Source organism: Porites lutea, chromosome 6 (genome assembly GCF_958299795.1).
Source record: "Porites lutea chromosome 6, jaPorLute2.1, whole genome shotgun sequence".
NCBI classification, from domain to species: domain Eukaryota; kingdom Metazoa; phylum Cnidaria; class Anthozoa; order Scleractinia; family Poritidae; genus Porites; species Porites lutea.
The window spans coordinates 10667843-10682077 of NC_133206.1; the positions used below are offsets into that span (position 1 = coordinate 10667843).

The 14235-nt window shown below is 38.7% G+C and overlaps 2 protein-coding genes and 1 pseudogene across 2 annotated transcripts; 1 reads left to right on the forward strand and 2 right to left on the reverse strand.

Moving 5' to 3' along the window:
- Positions 1–2157: 2157 nt before the first annotated feature.
- Positions 2158–3909, reverse strand: LOC140941511 (uncharacterized; annotated as a pseudogene).
- Positions 3910–4201: 292 nt separating this feature from the next.
- On the forward strand, positions 4202–5850 carry LOC140941506 (uncharacterized). Its single transcript, XM_073390512.1, has one exon. It carries the CDS (start codon positions 4220–4222, stop codon positions 5837–5839), a length of 1620 nt encoding a protein of 539 aa, XP_073246613.1. The 5' UTR covers positions 4202–4219; the 3' UTR covers positions 5840–5850.
- A 5169-nt stretch (positions 5851–11019) lies between these two features.
- LOC140941445 (uncharacterized) lies at positions 11020–12854 on the reverse strand. The gene has a single exon (XM_073390440.1). It carries the CDS (start codon positions 12637–12639, stop codon positions 11020–11022), a length of 1620 nt encoding a protein of 539 aa, XP_073246541.1. The 5' UTR covers positions 12640–12854.
- Positions 12855–14235: the final 1381 nt, after the last annotated feature.

The window sequence follows — 14235 nt, forward strand, 5'->3', positions numbered from 1 at the left end:
TTGTTAAAGGAAGGATCTATATTGTTTAAATCTTTAGTTCTTTTCTTGTACTGACCTATTTGAGTCTATTCAAAACTAAGACTTCTGTTTGAACTAGGAGGAGCGACATCATATTAAAGGTCAGAAAACATGTTGCCATGCCTGAAGATCACTTTCTTTCGTCACTTGCTTGTGTTAACCCTTTCACTGCCAAATGTGGCCAAAGGCAAATGTCGACCAAATTTGCGAATTTTGTTTTCTAAAATTTTGACAAACAAATAGCATCATTCGAAAAGTACAGGCAGAGAGCTTTGGTCTAGTTTATGACTTTGAACGATTAACGTTGTCAAATAACGTTGACCAGAAGTAGCGATGATTGCAGCAATGCATAATTATTATCTCAACCTCTGATTTTTCGTTTTCTGTACACTATTCATATTTTTAGTTTTATTGAAAATTTTATCCCGCCTGTTCCTTATTTTAATTTGGTTTTCAATTACCGCACGGGTGGTCCCGCTCAAATTTTAACTCTCTTGCCCTGCTTACAAAAACATTAAAACATGCACGACTGAATACGCGAGCAAATTGTTGCCTTGGTACGTCACAGACTTTGTACGCAAGATGCTGTTGACACTTTTAAAACTTTTTAAAGCGTGACGTTATCACGAGCTGAATGACAGGAGCTTTATTTGGTGTTTACACTTTGTACTGGTTTGCTCACTATATTTTTCGTGAAACGAGAAATGCCCCTATATATTTTTCGTGAGGCCACTAAACTATAACCAATCTTAATCACCTACCAAAAATGTTGGTAGGAGACTAGGTACGAAAAATTCTTTTTTAAATGCGTATGCGTGGCGTTTGATATGTGGCAGTTCCTCTTTCGCACGGCCGCAGAATGAGAGGCGCGACCACTCTTTGGCTCTCTTTGGTTATTTTACGTAAAATGGTTGGAAGAGCTAACTCTAATGATCTAGAGATACCAGGTGGAGAGAAAAGTCGGATTTAGTTTCTAAGATTAAGCTTTTCAAAGGAAAAAATTCTTGAATGTAACTCCAAGTAGCAAAGTGATGTTGGTGATGTATCAGTGTCAGAGGAAAGCTCGACAGCTGCTGAACAGTTCAAAACAAGAGAGAAACAAATAAAATATGTCACTGGAAAATTCATATATGATCGTTTTGGATATCTTTGTATGGTCTATTTCTATGTTACTGTTTTCAAATAATTTGTCATTTTCAAATGCGTAATAAAGTTTGACAAGGTTTTTCTAGACTAACAGGTTTTAATCGGAAAATTCTAGTGGCATGCGCATGGCTGAGCATGTAACGTGACAAAACCAAAACGTGACCAAAATCAAGCTCCATCGAAGTCACCGCTCGAAATATTAAAACCGCCTCCTCATCACGAGGCTCATTTGCATACAATGAAAGTTTATACCATTCGACCAACCAGCCAACCAACCGACCGACCAACCTTGAGTGCAGCTCCCTATAACCTCGTGAATAGATTCACCAGTTAAAAATCTAACGTATTTGTGGCTATTTCCCCAGCAGCGGCATGTAGTCTGCTCTAAGTGAATTACTGTTCTGGTCATTGAACTACTGGCGTGGTTATTGAACTCTTGTGTGGTCACTGAACAAATTAACAATGTCTTTTCGGATCTATACACACAAAACACACAAGCAAACAAAAAACTTACCATTTCTTTATTTTACTGAGAATTCTTTAAAAATTATACAAAATTCCGAAGAAAAAGATGGGGGGCGGTCCCCTCGGACCTCTCCCAAATCCCCCCATCCATGATTTTCGAATACCCCAATTTCAATCCGTTTTATCCTTGCCATCTTTTGTAAGTTGTTGAATACAAAATTTTGTCTTTACAAAATGTAATCAATCAATCAAAGATCTCTCGACCATGTAAGGATAAAGAATATTCGACTTCTTAATACTTAAGAAATTACTTCTCCTTGCCGTTTCTGTAGTAAAACCAGTAACTGTCAGGAAGAAAGGTTCATTTCAATCAGGGATCTCGGTGTCGTTACAAGGGATTTTTCGTGGAATATGAAAGACGGAAAAATTTAATAAAAGACCTTTTTAATGGGCTCTCTCTACTAGTAAAACACAAAGCCACGTTGACCGGGAACTATTCGAAAGGACTGAAAGAGTGACTAGTTTTTTTTTCTTAAGTAAAGGGCATTTTACATGTCTGGCTTAACAACTCGTGGAAACGTCCATGCACTATTATTAAGAGGTTAGCACCAGTCCAGATGGCTACTGGAAATGCACTTACAATTGCCACCAAGATATGTCTTTTCCACCGTTTTTGCCAGACAGCCATAACGGCTATATTCTGATAACGGGTCTCAATCGCCAGAGAGACACTGGTAAAAAACCACTCTATTACAAGCTGAACTGAAGTATGAATAACAAATCGTTGTAGCAAAGTTAACAGAGGCTTGTTTGTTAAGTAAACATATTGATACAAGTAAAAGAATCCATTTACAGACACTATAGCAGCTGATTCAAACAACATACTCATGATTGTAATATCAGCCATGAGTCTCTCACGACGAGGAGTACGAAAACTTCCCCAAGGAGAGGAACTTCTTCTTACTACCAGTTGGTTGACAAAGATGATCAATGAAAACCATTGTACTTCGCTCTATGACTTCTGCAGCTCCATGAATGACTCCAAGAAGAGCGATGGTCTGTAATCTGCCGAGATCCGCTTGTAAAATTCTGAAAATAACAGCTGCTCCAGAGTACAAGGGTACCAACAAAACAAAAGAATATCCCGGATGCGTGATGTTGTATAACCGCTGAACGCTTATTCGCGAGATTACTTTAACGAAGACTCCAATGAGAGGAGCGAAAAGTGCGATTATCAGTTTGCCGTTTTTGTTTTGTGTATTGTAGAGAGGGTAAATCAACGTCGTTATGAGAATAGAAAGAAGGAAAGAGAAACTTCCAGGTACTACCAGTTGGAAGAACAAAATCAGCTTTTGTTTTCTTGACCATAGATATCCAGTAAAGTGCTTCGTTATAAGATATGGTTGAGCGCATACGCTAGTGATAAAAAGTACGTTAAGTGGAATCTTTTGTGAAGCAGAAAGCTCTGAATCAGAGACGCCAAAGTACTGAAGCAATACGCGATAAACTACATCCAAACAGTATAAAAGGCAACAAGTAAGAATCAGTTTTTTCTTGACACCTATTAGCTGAAATGGGCGAAACAGAAAGAGAACGTTAATGAAATACCAGATGTAAAGAAATACGCTGAGGATCGCACCCGAGATTGTTTTCATCCACTGCACTTGTACAGGAATCTTCTTTTTAAGGGAGAATTCGCAGTTTTGCTCAGTTTTCAAGTTGATATATGAGATCAGTATGTTCATCGAACCTACGATCACAGCGGTAACGAGTGAAATTAATCCTCCGATGAACATTGATTTACAAATTGTGCGGATGACAGATGGTCTCAATCGCTTCCAGGCCATTTCTCTGTGTTCATGGGAAGCAACGTCTTCTGTTTCCTCATTATTCTCTATTGAGCTAGCATCAGTTACTTTTACTTCCACGCACCTAGACACTTGATAATCTAAGCTTGTGGCTTCTCTGTCGCTATATTCTTGGTAAATAAGTTCATCAACAGGATGACAATACCATTCTCGCCCTGTACTCTCCAAAGGATTGTAGCCAAAAGATTCTGCTGTAAATTCTGGTTCATTCGGATTATAGTGCTCTGTAACATCTCGTGTGAAACTATATAGGATATGACCAAATAACTCTGCTATGGTGCTTCCAAGCATAATTGTAGCCACGTTACAGAGGTAGCAAATTAAAAACCTTCATTCCTTGGTGTATACTTCTCAATACATCTCAGTTGTGTTCACTTTCTAGTAAGTGTGAAGTTCGCGTTGTGGCTTCAGCTGGTACAATTAGAAACGGAAGATGAAAGATTTTTTTAGATGCAAATTGTCGGCTAATTTGGCGTATAGTATTAGTTTCCACTGCTCAACATGTCAAACTTTTCCGGGTTTGTTCCGGAACGGCCCAGTGTGAAACTATAAGTCAGCGCAAAAGATGACACTGAAAGCTGATGTTTCGAACTACGTGTAAATATTAAAAATAGGCTTGAAATCATAGTATTCAGTCACGTTTCACTCCACTCACCTTTTTGTATATCAATCATAATTTACAATTTATTTTCCTAGACACGCTGTCCTACTACGTGAAACAAATGAGCACCAGCACACTGATAGAGGTGTTTGGGCACATTCTGTACAGGTTTACTCGGGGTGTGACAGAGCACTACAATCCAGATGAACCTGAATTCACTGCAGAATTTTTTGGTTACAGTCCTCTGGAAAGTACAGGGCGAGAGTGGTACTGTCATCCTGTTGATGAACTTATTTACCAAGAATACAGCGACAGAGAACCTACAAGCTTAGATTATCTACCATCCCTTTACAGTTTTGGTGTTAAAGTAACTGACGCTTGCTCAACAGAACAAGATGAAGAAACCCAAGAGGCCCACCAAAATGAAGACAAATCCATGGCTTGGAAGCGACTGAGACCTTCTGTGCTGCATACAGCTTTTAAATCTATGTACAATGGCGCTTGGATTTCCCTTTTAATGGCTATCATCGTAGGGACAATATCCACAATGGTGTTTTATTTATCTTTCGAGACTGTACATCACTGTGACTTTAACCCACTGAACTCAACTTCAGTACAAATGCAGTGGATGGGATCAATGTCAAATATACTTGCTTCGGCTTTCATTTATATTTGGTTCTTTATTCTGGTGCTGTTTCTTTTTCGTCCCTTTCAGTTAACTGGGATTAAACGAAAACTTTTCCTGGTGTGTTTGATTACATATTCTTTGGACACAATTTATCGTGTTTCCCTCCAAGCAGCTGGTTTAGCTCATTCCTATATTTCCAATCATTTGAGAATTCCGCTGAGGGCTTTCTTTCTCAGCAATCAGTGTCTGCAAGTTTATGTTTTAACAAAGTACCTCTGCCCACGTTCACAAAAGAAAACGGCTTTATTTTTGAAAATGATAGTACCAAGTTCTTTTGGTTTCTTAGCTGCCATCCTTGGGGTGTACTTCATTATATATCCAGCATACATGAAAGAAAATTCAAATGGGAAACTTTTAATTGCAACCTTTTCTCCTCTCCTTGGAGTTGTGGTAAAAGTAGCCTCGCGTATTTGTGTTCAAAAGTTGTATAACATCACTCATCCCGGATATTCGTACATCCTTTTATCACCGGTCTATTGTGGTGCGGCAGTCGTTTTTCGAGTTTTGCAAGCGGATCTTGGCAGTTTACAAGCCATAGCTTTAGTTGGAATAATTCACGGCGCAGCAGAAGTCATTGAAAGAAGTACTATGGTTTTGATTGATCACATTTGTCATATGTTGTGGAAGAGAAGATCCGCTCCTTGGGGAAGTTTTCGTACTCCTCGTCGTGAGAGACTCATGGCTGATATCGCTATCATGAGCATGTTGTATGAATCTGCTGCTATAGTGTCTGTGAATGGGTTCTTGTACTTGTATCAGTTCATATATGTAAGGGAAGAGACTTTTGTCAATTTATTTCAGTCATTTTCAATTCATAGTGCGGCTTCCCTAGCGATTGAGTGGGTGTTTAACAGCGTGTCTCTAGCGATTGAGACTCGTTATCAAAACGTGGCTGTCATGGCTGTTTGGCGGAGGAGATGGAGGCGCCACATTTTAGTGGCGATTGTAAATGCAGTACCTATCGCTCTGTTAACAAGCGGTTATCTCTTAGATACGTTACATAACCGTTTCGGCGGAACTTTAAGTATGGCATGTAAAATGCCATTTACATAGAACAAAAAGAAAAAGAACAGAGCTCTACTATGGTAAGCCGTTTTTGCGGGCGTATCTGTCTTACTTGAATGACATCCATCGTTAGTTTAGAAGGAAAGTTAATTTGGAGTCTTCTTTTTTCTAGGTTATACAACTCTAACAAGTGTATTTGTCACCCTCATTTCTATTGCACTTCTCTACTCCAAAGGCTCCCGCTGAGAATTCCAATAAATTCAACTGAAATAGCAATAATCGAATAATAGCTAGCGCACCGGCATGGCACGATCTCGTTCCCCTTCCCATCGTTCCCTGTGCGCTCAGGTTCTTTTTCCCTCTCCCCAGTCTCCCTACGATACAAAGAGGTGAGCTTTTGCACAGTACTGTATGTAGGTTTTTTTTGGTGAAAAGTTAAATGGTATATTGTTAGCCGCTTTTATGATGACCGCTGTCTTGTTGTTTAGTTAGATATAAACCTTTACTTCAAAGAGGTAGCTCTTCAGTTTTTGTATAAATTAAAAACTGCTATCCATAGAGGCCCTATATAATAAACTAAAATGGAATGTGCTCTTCGAAATATTAAAAGGCAAAGATGATTACCTTGATGCAACCATGATAACACAAGAAATAAAATCGCGAAATCCTAAACCTTAGCCTCTTTCACAGGTTGCATTAAACAGATTTGTCTTTCTTGCTTTTGAATTCATTACACATATTTCTTCTTTTTTTTTCTTTGCTTTTCACTTATTATAATATAATATCTGATTTGTAATAGAATTAATTTGGCACGCCTCGACGAGCGTTTTCTTGCTAACTGCGTGCCAAAAATTGTACTTGTAATGTTATGATAATAAATATCTTGTCTTGTCCTGTCTTGAATTGGAATAGAAATAATAATGATCATTATGTACAGATAAAAATAGCTATAAAATCTCAAAATCTCAAAATCTAACTCATGCATCCACGATAAAGAGGCTTTTTGGTACATACTAATTATACTTTATAGACGGGAACTCTAAGTTTCCTGCTGCTCCTTGTTCTTCTGGGCAATTCATCAGTCCTTGTTATAATTAAAATAGTCGAAAAAACAGTGGACAAAGGTTTCTTAACTATATTGCGTACATGGGTCTCGCGTCTTTTCTCCAGGGTTACGAAACGTAAGAACTTAGCGCTTTTTCGCTGCTCCCCAGACTCATACCGAGTCGTGCTGCGCGCCTCTGCAACTTATCAGCTCAACACTGCACACAGTATCCCAGTAATCAAGAATAGGGAGGACAAAAGATTTATAACTGGCACCTGACGTGTACATGTTTATGTTTTTCCTAATTGGGCCTAACATCTTCCTAACCTTGCCGATCAAGTAATCAACGTGCGCATTCCACGTAAGCGACACATCTACAACAACCCGATGATAAATTGAAATGAGTAAATTAGGGCCATTAGGAGGCTAAGCTCTACCTGGTCCCATGATCTTAATTTATGCAAGCGAAACTTTTTGGTTCAAGGAAAACACTACTTTGTACTAAATTTTTCCACTGCTGTCCTTTCGCCACAGTTCAGTAAGTTACTGTTTAAATTATGGAAAGAGATCAACAATATCAACACTATTTACTGCTTTTAAAAAGTAAGAGAACTTTTTACTCCTCAAATACTTTCTTTTATCTATTTTTTGCAACATCCGCTTATTTTTTCTTTTTCCCATTGAAGCTTTTGATTCATGTACAGTATTGAGAACAGAAAACCAGAAATCACCAGTACAGAGCAGCTGTGTTTAACATACTGGCCAGCAGCATTCCACTTCAAACTTCCCATATCCATTACTACATGATTGTGTTCCTTACTCGTCAGAGTTTACCATTGCATTTGCAGTATCAGTAACTGACAACAGGAAGTCGCAATGTAAAATTCGTTGCATGAATAACAGTTACTGACAGTCCAAGTTAGCAGAGTTGATGTTAGGCCATCCCCAGAGAAAAAGGAATAAACATACAACAAGACACTTTGAAAGCGTCCATTTGGGCTTATAGCTTGCGAAAGACAGAAAAACTTAAAACTTAATAAATGGGAATGTCAAGGGAAAGCTGAGGGCCAGGAAGTGCTAAGAAAGTCGCATAACAGGATTGTCTACATTTTCCCATAGTAAGGGCACATTCGATACATTGAAAAAAAACTAAACGGATCACTTGTTCTGGCTTTCATTACATGGTAAAGTCTTGAATTCCGGTGAAAATCAATAATTAAAATGAATGTAAAATAGGTCCACGATGAGAGATTGGTTCGCAAGCTATTCCCAAAGTTGCAAGACAAGCTAAGTGAAACCTCTGGGTAACTCGGAGTAGCATGAGAGTTGCTCTCTGTGTGCGACCGCGACCAAACCAAACTTAACCTGGCGTTGCTTTTACGGCCGTTTTAACGGCTATGAATTGTTTTTAGCAATTAATTTCGACAGCAAAGTAATGACGCCATTATATTTGTTACTTGCTTTTGTATTCTCGTTACCGGGAGAATTTGTTTTTCAGAAACCAGTTAAAGTGAACTTGTACCTCCCTTAGTTGGCTCGATTATGACAAAGTTTGAACAAAGTTCTATGAGAGCGTTTTGAAAATATTTGGAAACGAAGTTTTAAGGGTCTTAAAAACAGTGGAAAAGCATGCTATAGAGCGGGTCTAGTCTAGAAATGTAGTTTTATCTCATAGTGGCTTTTTCCATTTGAAACTGTGTACGGAAAAAGAGGGGATTACGAGAAAGAAGAATTTGATTAGCCGTACGTTCGGCTGCTCTCTTTACCATTTTTGTATGTAATTTGGTTCACGACTACAAATTTCATGGTTATAAAAAAAAACCAATTCAAGCCTCCAAGTTTCAAGGACATTGAAAACAAGGGAGGCAATTAATTGAATGGGGCTTCAAATGTCACAAATCCCCCACCCCCACCCCTAGATTTTGTGTTTACAAGTGGGCGACCCCATTATAAGCCTGAGAAAACAGACGACATTTCGAGACGCCACGAACGGTTTTCCCGCGAAATGACGTCTGAGAATTGAGACGAGCGCAGAAATTCCATACTGATGACGCGTCACTACTTAGATTTGGGTAGTGCTTCTGATTGGTTAAACCGAATTTCACAAGCGGCACGACCAATCACAAGCACTACCCAGATCTGGGTAGTGACGCGTCATCAGTATGGAATTTCTGCGCTCGTTTCAATTCTCAGAAGATCACTTTCTTTCGTCACTTGTTGTGTTAACCCTTTCACTGCCAAATGTGGCCAAAGGCAAACTTCGACCAAATTTGCGAATTTCATTTTCTAAATTTTGACAAACAAATAGCATCATGTGAAAAGTACAGGCAGAGAGCTTTCATTTGAATGGTCACATCATAGGATTTCGTCCATAGACTCAAAAGTAAGAGTCAAAACTTACAAAACTCCATCAAACACTCTGGCAGCCAAAGGGTTAAATACAAATGCGTTTTTTTCACATGCCATTCCTCCTTTTACCATCACCGAATGCCAACACCTGATTAAAACGATCGCCGAAAATAAACTGCATGCCGTGCACCGCGACTCCCTTTTACTCCTTTTGCTAAAATGACCCAATACTGTTCGGTCTAGTTTGTGATTTTGAACGATTGACGTTGTCAAATAACGTTGACCAGAAGTAGCGATGCTTGTAGCAATGCATAATTATTATCTTAGCCTCTGATTTCTCGTTTTCTGTACACTACTCATATGTTCAGTTTTATTGAAAATTTTATCCCGCCTGTTCCTTATTTTAATTTAGTTTTCAATTACCGCACGGGTGGTCCCGCTCAAATTTTAACTCTCTTGCCCTGCTTACAAAAACATTAAAACATGCACGACTGAATAGGCGAGCAAATTCTTGCCTTGGTACGTCACAGACTTTGTAAGCAAGATGCTGTTGACACTTTTAAAACTTTTTAAAGCGTGACGTAATCACGAGCTGAATGACAGGAGCTTTATTTGGTGAGTGTACTTTCTACTGGTTTGCTCACTATATTTTCCGTGAAACGTGAAATGCCCCTATATATTTTTCGTGAGGCTACTAAACTATAATCAATCTTAACCACCTACCAAAAATGCTGGTAGGAGGGTAGGTACGAAAAATTCTTTTTTAAATGCGTATGCGTGGCGTATGATATGTGCTTCCTCTTTCGCACGGCCGCAGAATGAGAGGCGCGACCACTCTTTGGCTCTCTTTGGTTATTTTACGTAAAATGGTTGGAAGAGCTAACTCTAATCATCTAGAGATACCAGGTGGAGAGAAAAGTCGGATTTATTTTCTAAGATTAAGCTTTTCTAAGGAAAAAATTCTTGAATGTAACTCCAAGTAGCAAAGTTGATGTTGGTGATGTATCATTGTCAGAGGAAAGCTCGACAGCTGCTGAACAGTTCAAAACAAGAGAGAAACCAGTAGAATATGTCACTGGAAAATTCAGATATGATCGTTTTGGATATCTTTGTATGGTCTATTTCTACGTTACTGTTTTTAAATAATTTGTCATTTTCAAATGGGTAATATTTGTGGCTATTTCCCCCGCAGCGGCATGTAGTCTGATCTCAGTGAATTACTGTTCTGGTCATTGAACTACTGGCGTGGTTATTGAACTGTTGTGTGGTCACTGAACAAATTAACAATGTCTTTTCGGATCTATACACGAAAAACACACAAACAATCAAAAAACTTACTATTTCTTTATTTTACTGAGAATTCTTTAAAAATTATACAAAATTCCGAAGAAAAAGATGGGGCGCGGTCCCCTCGGACCACCCCCAAATCCCCCCATCCATGATTTTCGAATACCCCAATTTCAATCCGTTTTATCCTTGCCATCTTTTGTAAGTTGCTGAATACAAAATTTTGTCTTTACAAAATGTAAATGTAATCAATCAATCAAAGATCTCTCGACCATGTAAGGATAAAGAATATTCGACTTCTTAATACCTAAGAAATTACTTCTCCTTGCCGTTTCTGTAGTAAAACCAGTAACTGTCAGGGAGAAAGGATCATTTCAATTAGGGATCTTGGTGTCGTTACAAGGGATTTTTCGTGGAATATGAAAGACGGAAAAATTCAATGAAAGGCCTTTTTAATGGGCTTTCTCTACTAGTAAAACCCAAAGCCACGGGGACCGGAAACTATTGGAAAGAAATATATATTTAAGAGTGATTGTTTTTTTTTTCCTTAAGTAAAGGGCATTTTACATGTCTGAGTTAACAACTCGTGGAAACGTCCATGCACTATTATTAAGATTTTAGCATCAGTCCAGATGGCTATTGGAAATGCACTTACAATTGCCACCAAGATATGTCTTTTCCACCGTTTTTGCCAGACAGCCATGACGGCTATATTCTGATAACGGGTCTCAATCGCCAGAGAGACACTGGTAAAAAACCACTCTATTACAAGCTGAACCGAAGTATGAATAGCAAATCGTTGTAGCAAAGTTAACAGAGGCTTGTTTGTCAAGTAAACATATTGATATAAGTACAAGAATCCATTCACAGACACTATAGCAGCTGATTCAAACATCATACTCATGATTGTAATATCAGCCATGAGTCTCTCACGACGAGGAGTACGAAAACTTCCCCAAGGAGCGGACCTTCTTTTCACCAGCTGATGACAAATGTGATCGATAAAAACCATTGTACTTCGCTCTATGACTTCTGCAGCTCCATGAATTATTCCAAGAAGAGCGATGGTCTGTAATCTGCCGAGATCCGCTTGTAAAATTCTGAAAATAACAGCTGCTCCAGAGTACAAGGGTACCAACAAAACAAAAGAATATCCCGGATGTGTGATGTTGTATAACCGCTGAACGCTTATTCGCGAGATTACTTTAACGAAGACTCCAATGAGAGGAGCGAAAAGTGCGATTATCAGTTTGCCGTTTTTGTTTTGTGCATTGTAGAGAGGGTAAATGAACGTCGTTATGAGAATAGAAACAAGGAAAGAGAAACTCCATGGTACTACCATTTGGAAGAACAAAATCAACTTTTGTTTTCTTGACCATAAACGTCCACTTAAAAGCTTCGTTACAAGATATGTTTGAGCGAATAGGCTAGTAAAAAAAAGTGCGTTAACTGGAATCTTTTGTAAAGCAGAAAGCCTTGACTCAGAGACGCCGAGGTACTGAAGCAATACACGATAAACTGCATCCAAAAAGTAGAAAGTACCACTAATTAAAATCAGCTTTCTTTTCACACCCATTAGCTGAAATGAGCGAAACAGAAACAGCGCGTTTGTGAAATACCAGATGTAAAGGAAAGCGCAGAGGATCGAAGCCGAAATTGTTCTCATCCACTGCACTTGTACCGGAATTTCGTTTTTAAGGGGGAATTCACAGTTGTGCACAGTTTTGTAGCAGATATAAGAAATCAGTATGTATATGGCACCCACGATAACAGCGGTAAACAGGGAAATCGAAGCTCCAATATACATTGATTTACAAATTGTGCGGATGACAGATGGTCTCAGTTGCTTCCAAGCCATTTCTCTTTGTTCATGGGAAGCGATGTGTGTTTCCTCACTATTCTCTATTGAGCTAGCATCAGTAAGCTTTACTTGTACACATCTAGATACCTGATAATCTAAGCTTGTGGCTTCTCTGTCGCTATATTCTTGGTAAATCAGTTCATCAACAGGATGACAATACCACTCTCGCTCTGTACTGTCCAAAGGATTGTAGCCAAATGATTCTGCTGTAAATTCAGGTTCATTCGGATTATAGTGCTCTGTAACATCTCGTGTGAAACTATATAGGATATGGCCAAATAACTCTGCTATGGTGCTTCCAAGCATTTTTGTAGCCACTTTACAGAGGTAGCAAATTAAAAATCTTCATTCCTTCGTATATACATCTTAATACATCTCAGTTGTGTTCACTTGCTAGTAAGTGTGAAGTTCGCGTTGTGGCTTCATCTGGTAGAATTAGAAACGGAAGATGAAAGATTTTTTAAGATGTAAATTGACTTTTCATGAAACAATACAGTTGTCGGCTAATTTGGCGTATAGTTTTTGTTTTCACTGCTCATGAACATGTCCAACTTTTCCGGGTTTGTTTCGGAACGGCCCAGTGCGAAACTATAAGTATCACAGCGCAATAAAAGACACTGAAAAGTGATGTTTCGAACTTCATGCTTCCGCTTTTAGGTATATTTGGTTCTTTCTTCTTGTGTTGTTTCTTTTTCGTCCCTTTCAGTTAACGGGGATTAAAAGAAAACTTTTCCTGGTGTGCTTGATTACATATTCGTTGGACACAGTTTATCGTGTTGCCCTCCAAATGCATGGTATAACCATAGTTAATTGAGTGGAATGGTTATGAAACCCGTCAGACTCTTTTGTTATATGTTTTTGTGGACCTGAAAGTGCACAACGTTCAAAAGAATTCCTATCGTTTTGATTGTATTGACCAATAAAAACGTTGCTTTGATTTATTCCGTAACAATTTGCCAACAGAAAACAAAGGATTGTGCACTTTCAGGGTGCTTCCAACATAAACTGCAGCACTGTTGTTTTTATCATTGATGTTTGCCGCTTTTCATAACCAGTCTCCTCTAATAACTATGGTATAACTCATTGTTATATTTCCTATCCATTAAGAATTCAGCTTACGGCTTTCTTTTTCAGCAATCAGTGTCTGCAAATTTATGTTTTAACAAAATACCTCTGCCCAAGTTCACAAAAGAAAATGTCTTTATTTTTCAAAATGATATAGTACCAAGTTATTTTGGTTTCTTGGCTACCAACCTTTGTATAAACTTAATTGTATATCCAGCATACATGAAAAAAAAAAAGGAAAATGGGAAAATTTTAATTGCAACCTTTTCTCCTCTCCTCGGAGTTGTTGGAGTTGTTGGAGCGGCCTCCTGTATTTGTGTTCAAAAGTTGTATAACACCACTCATCCCGGATATTCCTAGTGCAGAAGTCTGCACTAGGAATCATTTTTCCAGATTGCTCTTATGAGTCGGCACTCGTGCGTTGTGGCTTGCCTACACTGTTGTCGCGCCGTGATGAGGCTTGCAGGCGTTTTATATCTAACATCAAGGAGTCCGGGTTCCTTTCACACCTGCTGCCGCAGCCCACGAACGTCGCTCATGGGTACGGGTTGAGGTCGGGTTTTTCCCGTTCTGAATTCCGCTTTGTCAGAACGGACCGCCTTAGCAATTTTGTTACCCACAGTTACAATTAGGATTAAATTGTTTTTGCGTTCTTGCCATGTGTAATTATGTGTTCTGCGTATTCTTGACCTCCCTTGTAATTTAGTGTTATACACTACCAAAGGGTTTAATAAACTGATTATTATGATTATTATGATTATATTATTATTCGTACATCCTTTTATCACCGGTCTATTGTGGCGGGGGCAGTCTTTCTTCGAGTTTTGCGAGCGGATC